The sequence below is a fragment of the Camarhynchus parvulus genome, chromosome 5 (assembly GCF_901933205.1).
Source record: "Camarhynchus parvulus chromosome 5, STF_HiC, whole genome shotgun sequence".
In the NCBI taxonomy this organism is placed as follows: Eukaryota; Metazoa; Chordata; class Aves; order Passeriformes; family Thraupidae; genus Camarhynchus; species Camarhynchus parvulus.
The window spans coordinates 22,944,702-22,971,370 of NC_044575.1; the positions used below are offsets into that span (position 1 = coordinate 22,944,702).

The window sequence follows — 26,669 nt, forward strand, 5'->3', positions numbered from 1 at the left end:
ATGGCATATGTCAAAAAGTGTTTATTCACAGTCTGGCAAACTCTGTTCATCAAAAGCAGAAGTGTTGCAAAGCTTAGCCAGAAGGCAAGGTTTTATCTATATTTAAGAGATGGTTCTAGTCTTTCCTGCCAAAAGACATTAGTCTGAATAGCCAAAAAAATGAGGCTTATAGTAAAAAAAACCCCACCAACATTCATATTTGTACAGCAACTTTTAGTGTATTTGCTTAAAATACTAAATTAAAAAGTAAAACAAAACAATTTTAGTTGCATGTAGTTACATGAGTTTATTTTGAACTCAGGCCAGTTCTGTAATACCTAATATACCAAGTGTAATATAAGAATAGCTAGACATGATAGCACAGTGCTGAGCATTTATTTTGGCACTGGAGCTTTTTCCTTGTGGGTAGGTTTGGGGAAGAGGTCACAGAGTTTTCAGTGGTCCCTCTTCCACAGCCATCAGAATTCTGCAGCATCACCTAGCTATGGCAGGACTGTTCAGGCACAGCTCAGGTGGCAGTGTTAACTGCCCCACACCACTGAACCCAGCCTCCTGCAGCTCCTAATGAAAGCACTCAGGAGGCCAGCTGGCTGAGAATCTCAGCACCCCCCTTCCCTCATGCTCCACATCAAATATTCTAACCTCCTCTGGGTCCCAGCCATCAACCTCCAGCACATTTTTTTTCCCGTCTATCTCAATGCACAGGCCCACAATGTCCTCCCTCTGATCTATTGTTGCTTGACATGCTGTTCTGTTACAGAAGTAGCACTGGCAACAAGGTGCTTCTACAGTGCTATATTCTGGGAGCCATTTTTAACCATTCCACAGGGAAATGTTATGCTCTCTCCCCATTAATAATGTTAGGATATTAGAATGCAATGTGAAGGGTCAGTATTCATAGTGCATGAATAGCCTGGGTAGCGATTTTCATGCGAAGGTAACAGGACAGCAGCAGATGCTGGAATACTTGCCTCCATTTTTCCCCACAGTTCGGAAACACCTCCAGAAGGTCCGAAGAAAAGAGGCCCTGTTATGAGGGGTGGCTTGGACAAAGCTGAACTCACGGAACAAGATGTGTGTTCCTTGCTGCACGCTGTTAAAACTGTGGAAAGTCAAAACAAGAATGTTAGAAAGCTAAAACAACATGAATATTCTGGGAACAACTAGAACAGCAGCAAGAAAACCACTGGCCATTACATTTTGTGAAACCAAATCTCCGAAGTTTATACCCATCTGTTCTCTAGAGAGAAGACTATTTGCAAAAACCACACATTGAAATTTAATTATAGGAATTAGAGGTTTGTGAAAGTAAAATTGATTCTAAAGAATCCCAGGAAGGAATGTCCAAGACCCACTTATTTGAAAACAATCCATTGGAAAATGGCTTGCCAAGAGTAACTGTTGTTTATTTGACCAGAAGATGCCCTTTCTTTTAGTACCTTTGAACTTCACTGCTGTTTACATTACAGTTTTCTTTAAAGCCACAAAAAAATCCTCTTTAAGAGAAGCCTCAAGGTATCATTTCTAGGTTACTGAAAATTGACTATTGGATAAAATTTACTGCAGTTGTGATGAAAAGCTGATTGACACACCACTAAACAACAATTTCCACTAATGCATTTTGAAAAAAGTAGTTAGTCATTATCATGAATCTTCAATTCAACACTCATGTTTTTGTATTTTAGTATAAATTTCTAAAATATGAGTTGTAAGCACTTGAGGCTAACTTATTACAGCAAACATTTGTCTTACAAAGGTTTCTCTGAAGTGCAAGAGGTTCTCCTTTGGGCATGGTAAAGCTCAACATACAAGAACAAAAGAAATGCAAATACAAACATTATATACCAAAAGGTATAATGACAGGGTTGCCTCAAAGATAGATTTTGTGCATTTCACTTGGCATCATGCAAGTGGGACAAAGCTTTGAAACACTCCAGAGAGGTCATTAAAACATTCACTTGGGACAGCAGCTTAACTCTCCCTCATAGATGAGAATTAATGAAAAGATACAAGTTTACTTTCATCACAGCAGATCCTCTCCATAGGTAGCATCTCCGAAACAGACAAAATCTGGTGGTCAGTGTGAACCCTCTCAGTCTGCAATTTTAAATCACCTCTTTTAATATAAAGACTTTAAATCACTTTATCCTTCATAATACAGAAAAGGGTCTCACATTTGAAAGAGAATTATTCCACACAGACTTGAGCAAAATTTGAGTCATGTAACAACTGAGTGTGGGTGTGTGTGGAGAGAAGCCATTCAGTTTTGACAAAAGCAATCACCATTTCTCATTTTTAATATCCGGGTTCTCAAACATATGCGAGCAAACAGAATCTGTTGTCATGTGTTGAAAGGTAGTACAGAACACAGTTTCTAGCCCCCCTACCCAAAAGGAAATGTAAATAAAATAAGTACAATTGCCTTATGATTAAGAAGCACTCATGACATTTGAATCCTGGTATCAGGAATATTCTTCCTGTAAATATCATGGACACATACAGTATTTCATATATATGAAACCTTATTCATGCAAAGTAAAGCACAACCATTGTCCCAAGAGATTAAAGTAAATAAATAAATCATGTGCTGGATCAAAATATGCCAAAATTACATGACTATCATTGCAAGTAAAGAGTATTCATTACAAAGTGCTGTCACTCACTGCCTTAGAGTGAACAAGTTCAGAGTAAGGTAAAGTAACTTGCAAAAAGTCCCACAAGATGCCTGTGACAAAGCTGGAAATGGAATTTTAGATCTTCTCATCCCAAACCACAGTCTGTATGACTTCTTTCATTTCTGATCTGCATTGTTTCACTGATGAAAGACTGACAGAGAAAAGAAGGATACAGATGAAAAAGAAGAAACTTGGTGTAACAGAAGAAGGCAGTTTCCAGAAAGATAACACACATAAGGGAGACATTTTGGAAGAGAAAGAAAATGAAGGCACAATGATACAATCAAATACACCAAATTACGCTGCTCAGAACATCTACAGAACATGCAAATTTTGGAAGCAGATCCTGGCACAATTGTAATGGAAAGGTCCAGACACGAAGCTAACACACTATTAATTCACAGGAGACAGCCCTACTATATTACTCCTTATTTCTAATAAGCAAAAACTCTAGTCACTTGCATTTTCAGCATGGGATGGCTTTAAACCTACCAGGCAGAAGGGTATGATATCATTTGTTGCTTACTCAGTTAAAAGAGTGGGTGGATATGCTGGAACATCAGCACACCTGGATGTGCTGACAGCCAAGTGCCGCCAGCTAGTTGAGTAAAGGAGGATTTTGTTTAACTATACAATGGAAGGATTTTCCCCCAAAAGCTCAAGATTGCAAGGAGTCAGAATTTTATCCCAGTTAAGATGCTACATTTCAGACACCCTACTACTTACATTCCTTTTTATAAGTAGTAAAAGTTCAGCTCAAAGGAACCAGCCCATGATGGAGCTATCCAGCAAGCAGCCCAATGACAAATCTATTCTCAGACAGGGTCAAGATCACTACAAGGGACAGGAACACTGTATATTTTGAATAAACTATCTGTGTTGAAATTCCTAGATCATGGGTAGATGGCCAGTACCAAAATAACTTGGCCATCTTTTCTTTAACAGCTGTCCAGAAATGAAGTTACCATTAATGTGGCAATCTTACAGGTAAACATTTCTAGAAGAAAGAAAAATTATGACAACCCAAAGTTGTTACAGATATTCCAACAGTAGGTAGGGCATATGACCAACACCTTACCTTGATTTTTATACATGCAAACAGATGTTTTTTCCAATATCTTTTGAATGCAGAAATTAAATAAGCTGCACTCAGAGGAATGGCTTAAGCAAGATATCAACAATAAAGGAACAAACTTAACCATTAAGCTCAATCAGTCTCAGCAAGTTGGACAGCTGCTGAGATTCTTCCCTTAGGATTGCTGTCTTCCCTCTGTCTTCCTCTCACTGAACAGCTCATACTGTTAGCAAAGTTAAGTGGCCAGAGCTTTTCAGCACATTTGAAGAATAAAGACTTAGGAAAAAAACCAGGGTACCTCAACAAGTTACTACTTTGTCCTCAATCATTTAGAAATGGGTTTGGGAACCCAGAAGCAGGGAAAATAATTTTTCACTTCTCTGGTTACTTTCTCTTTTTCCTCTTTCAGGCATTTAAAGTGCAGCCATCTGCAAGAGATTCTGCAAGAGAGTCTAGAAGAAAGCTTTCAACAACTGCGCTGGTCTCCAAGCCTCCTATTGCAAACCTAATGATTGCTTCAGTCCTCTACATTACCAGTAAATAGAGTAGGAAAATTAGAAGAGTAACAACAGTTACTAATGATGTGATTTTAGTTGTCTTGCTGAAACCAAGACTACTAATTGAATTGAATGTTCATTAGTTAACACCAGTTTACTGTGAGCACTTATTTCACAAAGAATTGTTAGGCAACTGGATACTCTGTTAACAAAACAGCTTTTTCCATTTACTTGTGAGAAAATCCTGAAGAAAGATAAGAGAAGAATAAAGCAAGGTTCTCAGCTGATGAGGATATCTAAAGAAATTCTTACAGTAGGGGCTTCAGGATGCTTTCTCACTCCTTTCCTTCCCATGCCTCAGAGTCAAATCCCAGAACAGGCTCCTCCAACACCACCGCTGAGAAGGCTGCATCTTGCAGCGCACCCAGGCTGTTCTTGCTATTCTCACATACATGTGAGGGGAAGAAAAAAGATTTGGGAGGAGACTGTGATAAAACAGCTCCAGCTCTCAAAAATGGCTGTGCTGGGAATCCTAGCACTCAGGTGCTGCTTCTCTGAACAGAGCAGCTTTCATAAGGCTTTGTCTTTTGTGTATTTACTTTTCGGCAACCTGCCAGAGTTCAGAAACTTTCAAGCATTCTTTTCAAACCTTTGGACTTCCAAATAGATTGTAAAAGTCCCAGGATGCTATGGTAACATCTCAATTGAAACCCATTACAGCAGTTACCCTCTGTCTGCTGAACTCTGGCAAAGCCAAATACGCACAATGCACAGTCCCAAGTCCTCAAGAAGGATGGAAGAGCTTGCCAGGACCCTGCTGTCCCCCTAGCAGGTGCCACCTTTGGTTACCACGCAAAGAGCTGAACAAGCTCACAGGACCCCTCCTCTACCAAATGGAAAACAAGGAACAATGACCATTTTTCCTTAATTGACAGCATTACTGCTTGCACTTTCTATCATGAGCATGATGAAGAAAAAATTTTGAAGGCTTCTTGAGCGTGAATCACTTACACACACCCCCCCACACCCTCCTCTTGACAGCTACACAAGTGTCAAAGTCATTAAAACAGAGTTGAGTGTCTCAAGCAAAAATAAGGTAGTCTCAAATGCAAAGTTGCTGTCAGAGGCTATGTTTAGACTGACTGAAAGGTCTGTAGAGAAAAACAGTGTGGAGGATTTAATGTCAACATATGGGCATCCCAGGATTTGTTTTTTCTTGACACATGCCCTGGACTACTTCTAATCTAGTCCCATTGACTGAATGCTTATTTGCAGAAGGAACACATCTTCCAGTTGAGCTCTACCTGAAAGGAACCCAGAGCTCCAAGACTGCTTCATTGTGTGAAGTAAAGCACAGTAAGTAGGGATAACCAGGAGTATTGGGATTAGAGACTATGCTACAATGTGTAACAAATAACAAGCTCTAACAATAGAAAATACTGAAATACAAAAGGCTTTACAAAGCAGGCAATTTCTATTGTTAAATAACTCATCCACAACAATAAAGCATCCCCAAATGACCAACTACGCTTAGCCCAAGGCTATGCTCTGAGATAGTAAAGTGAGGCTTACCTTGCCTAGAAGGAACTCAGAGGGAACACTTAAAACTGGAGGCATAACTGGGTACAAAAAAAAATTACTGTTGCAGTAATTAAATTACTGCTGTATGAATGTAGTTTAAGATCATTTTATTCTTCACCTCTTGGTTTAAGTGTACTACAATATTTGCAATATTCAGATGAATCATTGGACTGCTTTTTTAGCTATCCTCCTTGGAAAGTAATGTAGGACTATGAGTATTCCTCAATTCAAAGCCATTGTTTCAAGTGCTTTTTAAAATTCCACAGATCTTAGAACCTGGGACACTGAGGTCAGCCTCAAGGAAACCACCATCTTCCTCTAACGAAATTAGCAGTGCTTTTTAAGCATTTCCTTGGAAATGTGTTATGACAAAACAGATGCTATAAGTTATTCCTGATGACTGGCTTTAAGGGAAAATAATCGGGTTTTTTTAACAACTAGGCAGATAGGAAATCATTAACATTAAAAATATTTTGGCAAGATTGGGTGATATAAGACTGCAAACACAGAGACTGGATCTTTTGAGATCCTTTCTGTCTCATGCACTCAAGTTTACTTCAGCTGAAGGATGTGGAAAGAGGGAAAGGAATGACAAATTTTAATTATGTGCTTTCAGACTTCTTGATATAGGCTAAGAACCTCTGTATTCATGGCAGACTTAATACAGGTGGTACAAAGATTATCCCATGTACTGGGATGAAGGAAATGAACCACAGCACCTGTGACACAGGACAGAGTAGGCAGTGAACAAGCCTTTTTATGTTGCTTTGTAGCAAACCAAACCCTCTGAGACCAGTTTGCAGATTCTGGAGAAGAAAAGGATTAAAGGAGTTGCTGTGCTTGCTTGTTATTACCCAGAAAGCCTTTATCTTTTTTTAGAGTCCCTCTCCCTTAATTTTTCATATGCTAGGTCAGTAATTTAACACCTCAAGCCTTGCAAATCCCAAGCTAAAATGACCATACTGTGTAGAATTAGTAGCCCAGGATGTAAAAAAAAAATAAAATTAAAAGGCAAATGGGGAGGGGTGGGGACATGGGAATCTTTAAAAACAGAGGCCTTTTGATCAGAGCAGCATCCTGCAGTTCGCTGTAACTCAAGCTGACCATTCTTACATAGCAGGAATTAAGGACTCCCCCTGCCAGGCAGGGCCCTATTAAAACATAATAGCTGTTTGAAAAGGGTAAGCAAGCTGATATGGATATAATAGGCCACATATTGGGGCCCCTTTATACTGTGAAATAAAGCTGCTTCTTAGAATTATGAGCTGGGAAGCCCAGCATTCAGGAAGACTGGAAAGGGCATACAATGAAAGACCATAAATAGCCCTGCAGAAGCCCTCCAAGGTGCTTAAGGGAAAAGTAAAGAAGCCTTCACAGATAAGCATCAATCACCCATGACCAGCTCTTTTGGTCTGATCAGGTGCAATTTCAGACTACATGGTGTTTCAGTGAGTCTGGAGAGGTCTTGCTGGTATAAACAGAGATTTATTTTTTACAGTAGGAAACTGTGTAAGTTGCATACCACAGGAACGGCTGCATGAACACCATTATAACTAGCTTTTATGGAGAAGACTGCAAGTTGCTACCCAGCTTCCCTCAAAAAAACCTGCTTTTTTCTGCCCAAGCCTAAACTAAATACATAAATAATAAACCAATCCAGAATTAAAACTACACAAGGAAAACTGATAACTCTCCAGCTAATCTATTTAGTATTTGTTCAAAGTAGTCCAATTTGACATTTTGAGGCAAGAAGAAAATTCCTTCTGAACTGCTTTATAACTCTCTATATTCTGAGGGTAAGGGAGATGCAAGTCCTCTGTTAGCTTCATAATCATACACCATGATCTCTATTCTTTGGCTTCCTTTATTAACCAATGAGTATTTCTGTCCTCCCTGTTGTGTTGTGGAATTCATTCACTAGATTTAAGATACCACAGAAACCATACCGTGAACCTGTGGCAAGGGCGACAAGATGGCACAAAGATGAAAAACACTATTAAAAACACAAGCCACACAAGGTAGTACTCTGATTTCGTCTTGTCTAACAGTTCAGAAAGTAGCTATGGAATTGACATCGGCTGGAGATGGATTTTGATACCAAAGCATAAAGTAGGAGTATGGATTTGAAAATTATTGAGCAACTGCACCCCATCTTGAACTCCTGAGATCAAAGTAAAATGCCATGTAAAGGCAAACTGACTTTTCAGAAAGTTGAGGCCAAAGCATAAGTACAAGTAAGGGCCTGCTTGCTCCATTCTGCATGAATTCTCCTGTTGTAAGACAGTTCCACATTAAATAAACTAGACTTTTAGTTATTTTAAAAGGGAGCAGCCCAATCATGTTATGGCTGTGATGACACACTAAAAACTGAAATATAACTGAATACCCGTTCCAAAGAGATTGAACACTGGTACCATGCAAACAGATTCCCTATTTGCTCATTTCAACCTTCCATTTGACTGGAGAATTTCAGAGGAAGAAATTTACAACTGGTACTCTGTCATCCAATTCAGTTGCCTTGACAAGCACTATAGCACATCAAAGACTGAGCAGCTTCCAATATTTTCATCATGGCAACAAATGAACCTTGCCAAAATTCCCTAATATAGATGAAGTTACATCATTTGACATTAATGCTAACTCTGCATTTGGACATTGCTTAGCTAAACCACTTTGTGCTCACTACAACTTCTTGGCTACAGTGTTGACCAGCTACAGTTTGTTTAATTCACTTGAAGATACACAATAATATTACATTTGCAGGACGTGGTTATTGCAACTCACTAAAGCTAATGTATTCTGGGATCTGTATGGTTTCAACATACCACTGCACAGAAAATCTCAGGGTCTCTGAAGACATGCAGATTTCTAGAAACTAGACTTCTTGCTTTTCTTGCTATTGTTTAGTGTTGCTTTTACAGAAAAGAAAGATAAACCACATTTCAAAAATGCATTTTTCAGGCTTACAAGATTTTTGGTGTTTGATATTAATGGAGATGCAGACATAGTCAAGGGATTTTATCCTGTAAAGGATAAGGAATCTTATTATGGGATCTTATCAGATCCCATTGCTGCAAACATTCGCTGATTTTTACAGTTTGGCATACCTAATTTAGGAAAAAATTTCCATTTGTTGGTCTTGTCCACAAGGGAACACATCCTCTTAGCACAGCAGTTAGAAATGTTCCTCAAGGTTTTCTGTGATTCCTCAACATTTTGCAGCCTAAGAACAAACACAAAAGTCCTTCCAACAACACAAAACTGGGAAAAACCCCAAACCAGCAACAGAAAACCAAACCCCAACTTCAATTCTGATCCATCTTTCCTTAAAGGTATTTCTGGGAAGAAATAAAAAGTGTTCCTTAAACTTACACAACTTGATTCCAATTTAATAGGAAGCCTTATAGGTTTAGACAGATGTAAGCCAAGAACTCTAAAACTGATCTCCTATATACATGAAGTAGCCCAGACCCATGCCAAAGTGCTTCATTAAAGCAAGAACCAAACCGCGTGAGTTAGTACCACAGAGAGAGGTACTGCTATTCATGAAGTTACCATGTATCCAACAGTGGTACTCTTAGTGCTGAAGACATCAAAAGCTTTATTGGAGGAAATAGTATGTTAAAAAGGAAATATTACTAACAGAAAATGATAAAGTTATGCCTTTCATTCTTAAGAATAATTTTTAAACCCCTACATACAATATGGGAAAAAACACCATGTAACAAACTTGCTATGCTGCTATGTTTTTCCAAAGCTGCTATTCTTGTGTGCATTTCTACTGAATTCCAGTTCCCACTTTTACATTACTAAAACAGTTTCCTTCAAAACAATTAGAGAAACTGCAGGAAATCCAATCTTTCAAGCATGAGGTGAGATTACTGCTTTATTTACACATTGCAGATCATATGCAAAAGACTAAGTAGCTCCACTACATCTATGGTGGATATATCACTATTTATGTTTCTCATCTTTTCCTATATATTTCAACAGTGACTCAGCAAGCACAACTGAGCAATTTTCCAGAACGATGGGGAAAGTTGCTTGTTGAACAGTTATATCAGCATTGAATATCTAATTTGCATCACGACAATCTACAGACCTTTTCTCAGTGGAAGATGGACAATATAAGATTTCCAGAGCTCCTCAATTCTGACTTGAGGGCCTTTTCACTTCTGCAAGGATAGAAACAAAACCACAACAGAGATGCATGATAAGAAATGCAAGAACAGGGCAGGAACCAGCCAATATCACAGCTATAAAATAAAAAAAATAGCAGACTGATGGAGAAAGTAAAACTAAACAGAAGACTCTGTGATGTCCCAGGAATGCACACTGTCAGCTCCTGTCCAGCCTTTCATCCACCAGTACCCCCAAGGCCTTCTTGGCAGGACTGCTCTTAACCTGTCCATCCCTCAGTCTGTATAAATACATACGTTTGAAGTCACAAAAGCCTGATTTTAACTCCCAGCTGGGATCATACACTTCTCTAAATTTGTACTAGTAATAACAGCAAGTATGACAAAAAGCAGTAAAAAAATTGGAAGCATAAACAAGAGTTTTACTAGAGTCAAAACCTAAAGCTAGAGAGAAAATAGTACATTCAACTCTAGCACAGAGAAAAGGCACAAAGTTAACTCATATATATTGTCTTGATGCTTGTACCATTTGCCACATTCCTGGACTCTGGCTTTTGGGAAATTTCTTTCCAGTTTTATTAGCTATCCACACCACCTGCATGCAGTTGGCTTTAATCTAAAGGAAGCTCAATTTCACGGCACATGTGTTGCGTTTCAACCTTCAAGGCTGTAAGAAAAAATAAAATATACCCAATTACATAAGGTCTCCATAAAGCAGTCAGCCAACTCTTGCTGCAGCTATTCTGAAAAAGACCACAAGTAAATATCTAATTTCCATGATGTGAAGGAATAGGAAAGAAGTTGGCAAAGACTGCACTGCTACTTCTGTGAATCTACACTAGGAGCATCATAATCTGATCACACTGCACATGGAAACTGTAATTACCTCTCTTTAAAGAGCAAGAGCACAGTGCAGGTCAAGTCAGCATGTAAGCGCAGACATCATGGATAACTAACCTGTGCTGACAAGATGCTGATATCAAGTATTAACATTCATGTGCTTTGGCAAATCCTGCAGATTCTTTTGTCACCAAACAGTATGAGAAGTTTCTTATGTGGAGTATATTACTATATAGAGCATCACTGGTAAATACTTTCTTTTAAGCGCAATTCTGTTACTGCTTTGCTACGATTGTTCCAAGATAACCCTGTTTACCAAAAAGATTTTTTACCTTTTTATCCCCCTTGTATTTCTTTGCAGGGGACACATCTGAATATCCACTCATCTGTAAGATTCTCAAGAATAAGGTAAGACAATACTACATTTTCTAATATATTGGCAACATGTACAAACTACAGTGGGAATTGTGTTATTGAGATTAATGTATGCATTTTTCCAGCTGTTTACTCAACAGCAGTTATCCCAATCAGCATATTTGTCAGGTTAGGACTTGTTGCAATGTTTGTTACAGAGAAACGACTCTGGGAAAATCAGGAGTTCATAGATCCTGGCTGTCATATCCAAATCCCAATGCTGTTTCTGCCATAAAGCAATTCTATAATAAAAACAGAGTGACAGATACACAGGTTCCAGACAAAATTCACATAATTTAAATGTCATATAGAGTTATCCACAACCCCCAGATCTTCCATAGCACTCATACAAAATACATACCCCATGCACAGTGGGCAGGAGGTATTGAAATCCCATTTCTAAGGTGGGCTGGAGAAATTCAATTACAAGAAAGAGAGTTTGCCCTTCTGACAATGCTTCTCTGTAGAGGTGAGACTGGAAGGCAACAAAGGGACTAACAGAAAGGCTTTGTATCCATTAGCAACACTCTTAGTGGAGAAATATGCAATTACTGTAGGTTCCCCAGAAAGATTTATCAACAAATTCAGTCCTGCAAATCCACTGTAGTCTGTGGAGAGACACTTTCAAAATGTTTCTTTCACAGCAACTTATACATATTAACTGCAAAACCTCCTCAGAGCTTCTGGCACAAGTGCTGTGTCTGAGTTCATATATTCACTCTCTCTCCACTGATAACTGAAGAGCAAAGGAGAGGCAGACAGCAGTCGTACACAGTGCCCTAGGGCTCAAGGAATCCCAAGTAAAAGCCTGTCAGGAACCATCAAGCACATTATCCCAGCTGAGATTTTCAGCCCAAAGGGCTGCTGCACAGCTAGGTCATTGACAGCAGCAGCTTGATACTGATCACATGGCTCTGTGCAGCCTTGCATTGAGTGGCATCATTTTATCTTTTTCTCTCCATAGCAGAAGACATGTAGGAATCAGGACAGTATTTGAAGAATACATGAAATGTTGTGGGGTTTTTTGCAATTGCTCAGAAGATTATATCAGAGAGAATATCAATATTTTAGGTAATATCCTAAAAGCATTAAGATCTCACAAATACTACTGATTTGCCCAAAACACAAAGAACTAACACTAAAAAACCCCAACAGCCAATGCCCCTCTCCCAGACAGTTGTACTGAGAAATTCTAATGAATGGCGTCATCTCTCAGAAAGGGAATCTGGCACAACTCGTCAAAGCCCTAAGGACCTTCTCACTACTGTTTTTGCTGTTTGTATTGTAATTGTACAAAGTACAGAGTCGACAGTCTACAATGCTAGGTGCTGTAAAGTACATGCAGTACAATATCAATTCTGTCTTGAAGAGCTTACACTATCCTTGCAAACAAGACAAAACAAGTTACTCTGAAAAGGGGAAAGATGCAGAGCAGATGACAGCAAGATGATGACGGTGATAAGGCCTACATACACAGATGCAAAGAAAAAAGAAAATTGATGGCTCTAAGCTAGCTCTAAGAATCTCTCCTTTTCATAATCAGATAATTCAGCTTATTTCCAGTTGCCAATTAAGGTCGCCTTCAGTGAGTGGCTTAGTTCTCATGGGCATCCCATCTGTCTTGTTCCGGGCCCTTCCCCCCTGCCCTCCTCCCCCAAGGGTATTGAGACATTTTTAAAGAGAAGGAAATTCTTTACTCTACAGATTTATTTCTGTTATGTTGTACAGCAATAAAAGACTGAACAAGCCAAAGGTTTGTCCGATACCAAAGCCTGTGTCTATTGCCAGAGAAAGCCAAAGGAGCAGTATCACATTTGTCCCTAAGGAAAGAGTTGAACAAATCATTCCAGCCAATCCAGACAGCAAGAGAAAATGAAGTACTTTCATTGCTAGAAGTTGATACTTCTCACCATGATAACATCTTCCTTCCCAAGGATCCCAAACTATATAGCACTGTCAATCTTGTTACTAGTAACAAAGCAAATGTTCCTTCCTGTAAAACAGGGCTCTACACAGTGCTGAGCTGGTATTTTGAATTGCCAGGCACACAACAGATCTAAAAGCTGTATCTGACCCTCAACCCTGTCACACACAGCACAGATACCTCCTCAGATAAATACTGTTAAACTGTCACATAAGATCCAGCAGGGGCATTCAAGTCAGAACCAGCAGCAATACTCTTTACAGGAAAAGAGGATCTCAGCCATCAGTTTGCAGAGTCCAGTGGAAGCAGTGCTACATCCGCAAGCTAAAAGCAAGAGTTTTTTCTCAGTCATGCTCCAGCTAGCAGGTGGTCAGGACATATTTCACCAGAAACAAAAGAAAAGGAGAAGTGTTTTGTGACAAGAATATAGACTCAAAAAAAAAAAGTCCATTTCCTTGTCTCCAATTCACTTGTGTTTGATTTATCAAACGAACAAATTTATGGAAAAAAGTTTCCTAACCAAGGTAAGTTACAACTGGTTATTATTTCTGAGCTTTCCAAAGAGTCTTGAAAAGAGCAGCACATCTACCTGCATGGTGAAAGAAAAAGTTTCAAGCAAAGGGTTAGCCTACAAGAAAAGTAAAACACAACATACTAGTCGGAAGTTTCTTAATTATTTTTTTTCTTGCTGGTTCTTTAAGCTGAAATGAAAAAAAAGACACACAGACTCTTAAGAGCCCAGAAAACAAAGTGGGATGCTATGCACATTCCCTCTGCATGATCAAATGCATTAGAAAGAGCACCCTGTTTTTCTTCAGTATAGGAAAGATCAAGAAGACAGGATGATAAATAATGTATAGGGGTAACATGTTCCTTTAAGATATGTTGGCACAGACATCAGGCTGGAAGAAGCAAAGCAGCATTAGTGTGTAATTACACAGAGGATTTTCAAGAGTCTGCATTTCATGAAGATTCAAGAGCAGAGCTGAGATTTCTCAAGCTTGTAATGAACAAATACCAGTAGCATTTCAGCATATCTATAAAGTCAAGATTAGTCCTAAGAGAGGCATAATTTTACTTGTTTAACTAAAAGATGTGGATTAATTGGCAGAGGGGTGATTGATCCCTGTTCCTGTAAGGGTCAGAAGCGAGCCAGATGAGGGAAGCCTCAAGGTACTCCCAAGATTGAAAGCAGATGTCCACATGATTGGGACAAATGAACACTGGAATAAGGTGGGAGAAAAAAACTATCCTTGAAGACAAACTATTCTGGAAGGAAAACTGTAGAGATCAAGGTTAGTCCTCTGCAATCAGCAATCACAGTGCTAGATGGTGGAGAGCAGTGAAATACATACCCAATTCCATTTCTTAGAAAAAACTGAAATACTCATTGCCAGCAAAACACTTACTGCTTCATCCATACAGAACTAAATGACTGCATAATTTTCAATTCTGAAATTTCACCCAGGTATGCTAAGTCCCAAAGTTTTCTTAATTACCAAAAAAAAACAAGTTGTTGTAACTGGCTCAAAGACTTGAACTGACATGGTAAAGTGGGCCATTGCAATGCATGATGGAAATGCAATCAGGTTGCTCTTCAGCAGTGAATCCAGGAGAGAGGTCCGTGGAATACCACTACATCGAGAAGTATGCCCTCTGAAAGGCATTTGGAAAATATCTAATACCTGTCCTTGACAGATTAATTTCAACTTCTGAAAAGTTACAGAAGTCATTCTTTTAATAAACACTTTTTTTTAAAGTTACTTGTTTGGGCCTGCCAAACTGCCCACTAGCTTTCTAAACCTGGGCTTGGTCTCTAATTTTAAGTCAGCACAAATAGGGAAAAGACAATTTTAAAAACTGGACATCCTAATACCAAGTCCCTTCATCTCAAATCTGCAGAATACTTCAAAATATGTCCATTCCAATCCTCTCCTTCAGAAAAACATGGATTATGGAACACACTGGGACAGTGCCCACAAAACTTCTCGAATCCCACAAGTTATCTTTGAGCTTGAAGATGCTGAGACTGAAGATCAAGTTTATTTGCCTGGGAAAGAAGTGTAGCCTTCAAAGCACAGGAGGAACAAATGTTGAGTGGATGAACAGAACTCTTCTGGGCAGTGAGGGCTCACCACTAAGCCCTGGGAGCCAGAACATATGACATTTTCATAATATGAAACTTCACATTCTACACCCATATTGGCTATCATTTATTCTCCACTTTAAATTAAGAATCCCACATTTCAAATCTTCACAGCTCTCAAAATTACCAAGCTTGTTTGTGCTTTGGTATGGGGACACAGTTTCATCTGCTGAACTCCAGATATTTTAGAAAAGAAAAAAAAAAGGAGAACTACTAGTTCTATATTACAGAATGAATGAAAAGGAATCCTTTTCCTACAGGAAATATATAATCCTATATTCCTAGATATATAATAGATAATATTATAATATATAATACATAATTATATTATATATACATATAATTCTATAATCCTTTAATGAAATCAGAAACTCCACAAGACACTCACTGTGAACAAGAAAACATTGTAAAAATTGTATCTCTGAAAATAAATGGAAAAACAAGATCTCCACCACCTAAGTCAGTCTGAGGGTTTTGCTCTATGGTGATGGTTTTGTTCATTATAATGGTTTTGAACCACTACTTATTCTTTTAAAGGTAGAAGTGGAACAGGAAGTGAAAAGAAAATGGTTATCACATCAAGATGAAGAAATACTACAGAGCATTTTGAACAGTTTCACTGTGTGAACGACCTCTTGCTCACCATTTAATTTTTGAAGTATATATGATCAGAAGTTTAGAAAAGGCACAAAAGAGTCAATTTGAAATTAGATGCAAGCTAATCTGCAGAGATTCCTCAATGACAATTTCAGCAGGGTATTTCAAAGCCACCTTGCCTTCAACTCCAGTAAAGAAATCCTGTTGCTGGGTGGAGGTGATTGTAATCCTGCTCTTTATCTTTGTTAAGCTCTTGTTTTCCAACTACTTGCTCAGCTGACTAATGTCAGTATTACTTTCTCTGAACAGAAAGCACATAGTTTTTCCCTCAATAATTTTCTTGCAAATTAGTAAGAAGAGACAGTGCTCATGTCCAGTACTTAAGTACCCAGGTTTTAAGGGAAGAAGAGACACCTTATTAAAGCATTTAATAGAACAACTATCACACAAGGAGACAGACAATCCAAACTCATACTCAAGAAAAGGAAGAATGAGTGCTGCTGAAACCAGCAGCAGTCTGTGAAACAGTTTGCTTCAGTATTTCTCAAGCAGTTTGATACTAACAGTCCTGACCAAGAGAAGCAGAATTTGGTTTTCCATGTTTTTAAAATCACTGTTCCCCAGAGTGACTGCTTTACACAAATGTTTGTAATAGAAGAGGAACTGAACTGTACAAAACTGACTCCATTTCCAAAACACGCTCAGGCAGCCCTTGACTAACCCAGTGAAATCCAACATTCACAACATAACCAGCACATGTCCAGTTCCATTCTCCACGTATTCCGTCCGTTTCCAAAAGCCCTCCTCAGGCTGGCCCTATTGGCAGCATCCTGATGTACTTACTATTCAGTGAAGAACCTGGCAATGCCATACTGACTAACATCCTCTCTGTTCTCCAGCAGCTGACTCACTGCATCCTCCATGTACGTGAGGACATGTCGCTGAGCTGCAAATAAAAAAACAGTAAGAGACAGAAGTTAGAATATAAGGGGCCTTCCCAGAGCCAGACAAGCCCAGCTGTGTGCCTTACACAAGACATCAAGCATCTGCTTCCTCAATTACAGAGTGGAGGTTTCTTTCTCCCAGAAATAGATAGCAAAATTCATCACCTAAATCCTGCTTTCCTTCCTGGCTACACAGTTAGTCGTTAACAGCACTGACCCTTTTTTAGAATCCCCTGAGATTTTGGTATTGAAGGAAGATAAGGAGTTGTGAGGCAGCTTCACTGGAAAACACTTACTCCAGAGGAGTTCCTGATCTCTGTTCTGAGCCATCTTTCCTACACAGATTGTCAATGCTGTTTTGATGGGGCTGCTGCAGAGTTTTAGGTGTTCTTTACTCTCCCCTCTATACCAAAGCCAAGTAGCTTTAAGGTTGTTTTGTAAAGGTTTCCTCCTGAAGGTGCAAATAAAAGTACATCTGTTTCCAAACAAGCATTGGTGATGTGGCAGGTGGGGAACAGGTCTGAATGCCAAGAGAGATTTATATTGCTCAACAGCCAGTCTCAAATAACTGCCTAGGCCAAACACAGGAGAATTTCAGAAATGGTGGATCTGCCAATACCTCACCACAGAACGACACTCACTTATAAGACTCCTGAGTAAAGACAGTTTGGTGCAACACAAACTGTTTTGCTGCTTCTACAGGGGGCAGACTGTACAAAACAAGCATTTGCCAGGGAGGAAGCAGCACAGATTTACCACTGAGTCCCTTTGATGTTTTTGGCTAGAAACCAAGCTAGAGCAACAAAGAGCCGAATGTGAGGTGATGCGCCAGCCAGCAAGCAGTAGACTTTCCAAGTCTACAAGTTCAACAATCAGAAGACAAGTTACAACGAACCCAGGAAAATCATTCCTAACCTGGAAAGCACACAAACCCTGTTCCCAAACCACACACCTCCATCCTAAACACGTATCCTACTGTACCTTTGCAAGTAGTGTCGTGTCCTAAAAAGAGCAGGAGAAAACCCTTAGGGAATATAGGAAAGGCAAGGGCTGTTCTTGCTCCTTGCCAATCCGCTCCAGACTTGGCAGAATCACCCCCTCACCAGCAACTGGCCAACCTCAGACCCACATCAATATTCTCTAAACCATTTTAATTTGTGTTTAATATCCTGGTAAGCATCAAGCCTGTCCCACTTGATACACAGCATGGAAGGCCCTTTCATCTTAGTGTGGGGCAGGTGGACTTCAAGAGAAGCCCGGAAATGATTATTCCCAGTGGATATAGTGATTAGAAGTATGCGTGAATATTGATTGCTATCAGGGGATTTCTCTGCCTAGAACACTTTTCAGGACAATAGTAAAATTGGTTAAGCACACCCTGGAAAATACCTTGCAGCTGATAGCAAAATGGTGAGCCAAAGGTTTAAAGATATTATCTGGCACTAAAAGATATAGGGCGTAGCTTTATTTAATTATTTTAATGCAAAGGAATAAAATTAAATTTATGTGAGTGATTAAAGAAAAATAGCTCTGCGCACCTGTGTCCCCCGAGGGAAGAATGAGTCCGTGCAGCTCAGCCATAAGCTCAACATAGCAACAACTGGGTAACTTTACTTCAGCCCATCTTTCCTCCCTCCTGAAGCAGTCCATCTCACACTCAGCAACTGTCTCCCAAGGCCGCTCTTGAGGTGTCACATGTACCAGATTATGTCAAGAAATGGTACTAGCAGACAGACTTCCACTCATCTGAGCCTGCAATAAACTTCAGCTCAACTGCAAAACCATTCTCAACACTTTGTGGGGAAGTATGTACTCCTTTCTTAGAATAGTCCCTATCAATGAACCATATTTCTCCTTAGAGTCATAAACCTCCCCCAAAAGCCTTTGGGAATAGACAGGCATGGTCCCACAGTGCTACACAGCACAAGGGAGTTGTCCTCTATAATAAATACCTTTGAATCTGCTCCTGGAGAATAAATTAATTTTCAACATGCACACAGAAATATATAGGTCATTATCAAATACAATTGCTTGTAAAAGGGTATTTCTCTTAGGTTTTTTGTTGCATAGCCTAAGGATCCTGGCAAAGAGCCTCTATACCTATTTCCCAGAAGAGTGGGTAGAGGTGTGGGGAAGGGAAGAAAACTATGAGCAGAGAAATTAAAAGCAAATAGCACTTTAAATCTCCTTGAGAAGTCTCCCTCTTTGTCCCTTTGGCTGTTGTGCTCTTTCCAGGTAGCACAGTTCACACTGCCAAACCAAATTCCAGCTCTGGCTTCCTGTTCAGTGACTGCCCAGTTCCATGGAACGATGCAAGTCATATGTTTTATAACCCAACTATTGCTATGCTATACAGGAAAGTCACAGAACAAAATATAATTTTCAGACAGGTTTTAGCAGGCCAAAAAGGCAAAATAAAATGCCAGGAGTCTGGTTATAGCAAAAGAGTAGTTCCTTAATTTATACAAATGGTACTTTCCAAACACTGGAACCATACCGGCACATTAACTGTTTATGCAAGCATAGTCAAAAATCTGTGGAGTTCTAGGCAAAATAAATGAGATGATTCATACATTTAATAGATTTTGAAAATTCAGGGATAATGATGTACTGGTTGCTCATATTTTGAGGCCCTCTTTGCAATAACAAGGCGGCAAGTCCAAATCAGAATGTAAAGCCCAAATACTCACTGTGCTATTACAGCTTTCTGTCTCTACTAATTTTCTTCCTGACAGAACTCCAGTATACTGCAGTTTCCACACAGGAGGTGTTACAGCAGGACATCATCCTCACCTTTGTTTGTTTCAGCCTTATTGTAACAGAAGTTGCCTACTCATACAGAACTTTCCAATGCAACCTATATTCTGTAAATATAACAAAAATTCTCAACTCTGAAATCCCAAGCAAGTACCCCAAACAGGAAACCAATGTGCCTGCCACACTCATTTGGTAGGTGCCACTCTTTGCTGTCAGGTTTAAAAACTAACAGTTGGGTTTCAAAAAGGAATCTGACCGAGTAAGTTCACAGAGAATTTTTCAGGCAGCCCATAACCTGATATTAAGTAAATATCTTTGCACAGAATATCTTAATTCTTATCACTAAGCCACTAGCAGTGAGGTTATACTTGGGGCCTCAGTCCAATCAGTGGCAGCACGTACAGCTCCTCCAAAGCTGCCCCCTGCAGCACTTAAGAGAACAGCCTGTGATACTCACGTGCTCACACCCCCCCATCACACACATGCCCAATGTTTAAAATGAATTTTGGAATGAATGCACTTTTGGCTCAGAACCAAATTCAGGGCCGAGCAGTGGCTGTTCAATTTAAGCATGGCCAGACCAAGCCACACAAATACAAGGCATAATGGGGATTACATCCACAATCTCTATGGATTTCTCTACAGCACATTAGACAATCATAACTAATTCCACTTAGCCATAACCACACCAAATAATTTTGCATATGTATTTAAAATAGTAAAAATAGTCTTTTTATAAGCTACCAAACTACTTGTTTCAATCTTTTGATAAGAACAAACAATCCACTACTTTGTAGGTTTGATTACACATGTTGTAAGAACAAGCATTGATACTTGAAAAGTCTTGAAGGAAAATTTAATGCAAAAAATATCACCGCACAAAACTGAATATAGGCACTGAAATTCTCAGAGCCAGAAATTCAGGAAGAAGGAAGGAAATAGATGTCACCTTTAAGTCATGATACTGTGTATATGCAATGGTTTTATTATCCAAGTGGATAACTCTCCAGGAGACATGGCTTCTTCTGAAACAGGAGCTGTCTATCAAAGCAATTTGTTCTGTATGCATACAAGGGAGCTTTTTTTCTTTTTAAGTTGGGGTCATTCCTGGCATAACTGAATATGCTGAAAAATCAGAAGTGGGAATTCCTGGATAAGATCAGCTTTTCTTACTTATTTGCCTCCTCAGCTGAAGTGCTGAAAATACACACTGCTTGATGCAATTAACATTATGATTAATTTCAGTTATCAGAAGCTTGAGAGCATAACAAGCTTTAATGGACCTGGAGTATTTCTGGCATTTTTAATCTCTGAGAACATATACTCTGAGAGCATAAGATAATAGCTAAATACTCTTTCAGTATTTGTTCTAAACTGGAGCTTAACTAAGGACTACCTTATTACACACATTGGAAAGATACATCCATAGTAATATAAAATCAATTTCATGCAAATATTACCAAAACAATAATGATGCAATAGAGAAATAGTAAGGATATAAACTGCAACAACAAAATCACATCAACTCTGGAAATTTTCCCAACATCAAGGGTTTTTCAGGATGCTCCTTATAATCTTCTCAGATATCATTAAGGACTTAATCTCTTCAGATATTGCTAAGAAATGGCCTGGGAAAGAGGAGTGAACAAAACAATTAACCTAAATGCTACATCTCTGTACTGTCATAGTCCCTTCCAGCTTTACATAGCTTCACAGTGTAATTTCCTATTAACCCCCAAAAGCAAAATGTTTTTTGAAGGACAGAACATTTAAGTACAAGTAGACCTTGTCATACCAGAGGTATCACACAACATGAGACATGCTCTTACTCAAGAGCACATGCCAAGTGGTCACACACCATAACTACAGGACATTTTATACGTTCCAGTTTTCAAAACCACTTTCAACAAAAAATTTAAGAAACATTTCCATTTATAGTCTTGACCATAGCTGAGAATTTGATTCAAACAACGAGCATAATACTGCACACAGACTAACTTAATTGTGCAAGTCCTTCCAGCAGACTGCTTCCTGCAAGGTGTCACACAGCTGCTAGAAACCACCTCCTCACCAAAGCAAACCATTGAGCTATCTTCTCTTTTTTTGTTTGGTTGGGGTTTTTAGAGGTTTTTGTTTAAATCTAAAATTAATTGTGGAAGAAATTGTCATTTCAGTTTGTTATAAGGCATTAAGTAGCCTAATGATTCCCTACCTATTCATGCTCAGAGGGACATATGCAAAGGACTGTACTCTCCAGTTCTGGAACTCTACCTAATTCAGGATCAGATTTCACCTGCACCTTTCAAGTTAAGGTGGAAATCCTGTGGTGCAACAGCAGTATGGTGGTGAAATCTCCATCTTTTGGACAAAGTATTAGACTGAGTCTAGGAAGATTCAACTAACATTGAATCTTTAGATCTTGAACATTGAATCTTTAAATCTTGAAGATTTAACTAACATTTCTATATGCAAACTCTTACACGTTATATTCAATCTACATTATAGTTGTCCTACCTGTACAATAGAGCAAGAAATAAAATTTTTAAATAGGCATTCTCTTCTCTTTTTCTAGACCATGAGATCTTTAAGTCACAGCGCTCCACAGAAGTTCACCAAATATCTATACTAAGAGGAGAACCAGCATCAACTGAGATGTCTGGATAACAATGTAGCCTATGTGTTGATTATGCTGTTAAAGGAAATTATTGTACTTGCACTTTCCAGAGCAATATTTCTTAAGACTGTTAGAAGAAGAGTAAGCCTTAGGCTACAGCAAAGTTTCCACACAACTGAAGTTCTCTCTTGGGAGCTACTCAGTTTTGTATAAGAATGTATACTCTTTCTAATCATTAAACCCAAGACCTTTTATGAGAGAGATGAGGAAACACAACTGTGTTTCTGGCACTTGATAGGCCCATGCTTTACTGATAAGGCACTTTCCTAGCACAGTATTTGCATTCTTACATGCCTTATATTGGCAAAGAAGGACAAGAAACAACATCCTGGAGCTGGGTAGTAGAAGGCAAGAGAATACATAGAAAATAGAAGTTTGGAAATTTGCTGTACTCTACAGCTTTTTCTCCATAACAGGAAATGGGAGCAGGGAAGTAATACAATATGAAGCTTCAGAGACAGCTGCATGAGCAGAACAATGCCCTAAGTGCTCTGCTGCCTGCTATAAATAACTGAGCAATCACCAGTTATTAAACCATAGTGAGGAAGCCATAAAAAGTGTCTCATTTTGCCTACTGTAGGTCCAGTCTCACCCATCAAATGAGAAACATATTATCATCACTATACCCAAACAATAAATGCTGTTTATTCAGTGAAACTACTGTTTATAATGTCCTGCTTGTAACAACATCATCTTCACTGTAGCCTTTCTGCCAGTTCTGCAGACCTTATCTCCATTTCTATTCCCTAAGTAATGGTCACCTCTTTTCTTCTACTTACTGTCTCATTGTGGCATGAGACATGTTGCCCTGATTTTCATATTCCAGGAATTTTGGCATAACAAAGCTTTGCAATTATTTTTCATCTTAAATGAATACTTAACTCTCTCCCTGTTCACTTCTATTTTAACTCAGAACTGCTTTTATTTTCCTCTTAGCATTCTAACTGGTTGCAGAAGAATTATCTCAAATAGAGCAGGAAATAAAACAGCAAGTAGCACATTATGTTATTCTGGCTGCTCAATTCATGTGATGGCCTGGTTTTGATAATGAGAAGAGGGGAAGAAGGGTTTGGGTGAGTTGCCCATTCCAGCTCAGAAATGACAGGGTCATCTGGTCTGTGAGAGTCAGAGAATACCTTAAGTGGGAAGCTAAGGCAACACAACTCCAGAATGAAATTATAGAAAGTGAAATTTATCATAGCTCCTTACAGCCCCACTTCAGACAACTGTATTAACAAGACCTTGAGGTGCACAATAGAACAATCAAAACAATGGTGATTTCAGGATGCCAATGTAGAAAACAGAAATGCAACTTAGAAAAACATGTGGGGAGTTGTGTTTGTTTAGGGTGGCAGGAGGGGGAGTTGGGGGTTGTTTTGTTTTGGTTTTTAACCATTTTCCTACTGCTAATACACACTAAATTCCTTAGGATCTGTGAGCAGTTTGGCAAGTTACAAAGTCTCACAAAGGCAGAAACACTAGCTTTCATAATATTTATAGCTAATAAGAATATGCTTTCCCCTCTAATAGACAACAGAAACTACAATCTAAACCTAAGGCATACTAAGAAATGAACAGAACAGACTCTTATATAAGTTATTCCTCACCCTAATATGGTCACATGTTGTCTTACACATCAAGAGCTCTATTATCATTATAGAGCAAGGGTTTCATATCACCAATCTCATACCTCCTCGATGTTTCTCGTAGGCAGCTCCTCTAAGCACTAACTCTTCCTGGTCCTTGCAGCAACCACCTGACTCCAGCTCCTACCAATCCACTCTTACACCACTTGGCTACAGGTGTGGCCTGTTAAGAGCAGGCCTGCTCCTAATCTTTAGTAACTGGTCCAGCTGCAACTTGTTGCAGGATAAGATTACATTCCATACCACCTTCATTTACCCGTACTGTATCCCTCTACAGTCACGTCTTTTTCTGACCCCAATGTCAGAATAATTTAGAAAGTTGTACAAAATGAAATAGAATTCCAAATCAGCATGTGGAACAGAGATAAAAGGACGCTCACTTAAGTGACTAGTAAAGCTGCTTGCACCTAACAATCTTGTACATATAAGAAATCTCTCTTGTACATCTCATGTCTTACCTTCAGAAGTGCAACAGAAAACTGGTTTATTTTCACACTTTAAATATTCTGCTTCCTAGATTGAGTGATTCAATCCTTACTGACAAGTTTCACACAATTAAAAGTGCCTGTTTCATTAAAAACAATTACAAGAACCTGAAACCAAGTTGGGTCATTAAGAAAAATAAATTTTACAGGTTTCAACCTAGAGCCACTCTGATAAAGTTATTAACTACTCTATTAGCATGGAGGTTAAAAATACTAAAGTAGTGTGACAGAACAGCACAAACCCAAAGGGTGTGTGTCTAGTGTGTCTACATGGCACTATGATGCTGTTCTCAAACACCCAAAGCTCCACAACTGAAATCAGCAATAACAACTTCAGCAAGGTGAGTCCCATGAGAGTCACCCTGAATAGAGCAGTAAATAAACCTATTTCTGTCTTGAATTTCCTTGACACAGAACAGCATTGCAGTTATGCAGGTAGGCACAAAGCACCCCAACAGCAGCCTAGCAGCAACAGCACAGTGAGATTCTACTCTAAGATGACTCCGATCACTCCTTTGCTTAAATGTCTAGACAGAAGTCTTTTAGCCTAGTACCCCCTGCAAGACAGGTTTTCTATTTACAGCAGTGTTTCTGCACTCTTTTTCCATTTTGACTTACAAAAATGGCAAAATCATGACGGAACAAGCAGCACAAAGCAATCCAATTTATTCTTGACCTTCCCTTGTACAAGAAAACCACAGAAAATTATGTATACCTTCATAAAAGTTATTACCGAACAGTCTCTTGGGCCTAGGAAGTAATGGCTGAAGAGTTTCACTCCACAAACACTCTCTTGAACACAATCCAAATGCTTATTACTTGTAATTCATCTCCTCCTCAGCAATTAAATGAAGTCATATTGATTTTATTCCATCCTAATTATTTTTATTTGACACCTTAACATCAAATCACTTTGCTCCTTAGTTTCCTGGAACATCAAGCTGTTACAGGTAGCTTAAAAAGGATGTAGTCTTCAAAGGAGTAGCTGCTTCACAGGTTAAAAGATTTTCATTTTACATAGAAAACATTATCGATGCTACCTTATTTCAGAACAAAAGAGCAGCACTCCTTCCCACTGTTGGGAAACGAGCACAAAATAAGGATGCCCACATAGATCTGTGAGCAAAACAGATTGGTCATGGGTGAAGTCTATCACAGAAAGGCTGGACGCCGCTCGCTACTCACATCGCCAAAGCGGACAGTGGAGGAGGGATACGGCAGCTCAGCTCCCGCCGGCCGCTCGGGGAGACCACACCTCTGGGCACCGGAGGGATGAGGGATGCTCCTGTGCCCTCCCAGCTCAGCGCCCACAACCCCGCTCTGTCACAGCCCGGTGCTGCCCGCTCTCCAGCCAGGGTGGACACGGAGCCACTGCGAGCCCCCTCAGCCCGGCCCGGCCCAGCCTGGGGCCGCTCGCCGCAGTCCCCGGAAAGGACGGGCCGGGCGCAGCCACCCCGGCCCCGCCGAGCCCTCCCCATGCCGGGCCCCGGCCCACCAGCATACTAGGGGGAGAGAACCCTCAGAAAGCCTCCCCGCCCCGCCGCGTCGCTCCTCACCCAGGTACTCGGGCCCGGGCAGCGAGAGCCGCTCGGGGCTCAGCATCCTCCTCCTGCCGCTCCTTCCCGGCTTCCGCCCGTTTCCAAGGCGCCCGACGCTCCCGGCGCTGCTCGGCCGCTCGCCCCGGCTGGGAACACGCCCCTCGCCGCCACAGTTCCGTGCCCACAGCCGCCCGGCAGCCCCATCGCCCGTGCCCTCAGGGGCTGGGGCAAGGCTGGAGCCCGGGGAAGGGACAGCGCCCGGAGCCTGCTGACAGCGCCCGGAGCGGGGGCTGCGCGGGGGCCGCGGTGGGCGATGCCCGGGGCGGCTGCTCCCGGGCCGAGGGACGCCTCTGTGAGGGGTGAGCGAGTGAGCAGGATGTCCCGGAGAGCCGAAACAGCAAGAGGAGAGGCACGTGTAAAGTTATCCTGATTAGATTCAATTTGTCTAATTTAAGGTGTCTGCTGCCAGGGGTTATTTAGGACTACAGCTGTGAGGGAAAGACCTTAATTTGAAGGTGAATTGTAATAAGTTAAAATCATACAATGTGCTGAATTGGAAGGGACCCATCAGAATCGTCGAGTCCAGCTCCTGGCCCTGTGCAAGACACCCTAAAAATCACACCATGAGCCTGAGAGCATTGTCCAGATGCTTCTTGAGCTCTGCCAGGCTTGCTGCTCTGACCACTTGCCTGGGTTAATGAAGTCAATGTGTAGCAGCTTTGTTCCAGAGAGCAACG

General features: G+C 40.1%; 1 protein-coding gene across 1 annotated transcript in view; it reads right to left on the bottom strand.

Moving 5' to 3' along the window:
- Positions 1-26,055, bottom strand: part of C5H11orf49 (chromosome 5 C11orf49 homolog) — a 79,345-nt gene extending 53,290 nt beyond the window's left edge. Inside the window, exons 1-3 of the mRNA XM_030948894.1 lie at positions 25,951-26,055; positions 16,732-16,834; positions 972-1,102 (exon numbers count right to left, since the gene is read on the bottom strand). Coding sequence (XP_030804754.1) covers positions 972-1,102; positions 16,732-16,834; positions 25,951-25,996 — 280 coding nt within the window. The 5' untranslated portion in view covers positions 25,997-26,055. The remainder of the gene's footprint in view (positions 1-971; positions 1,103-16,731; positions 16,835-25,950) is intronic.
- Positions 26,056-26,669: the final 614 nt, after the last annotated feature.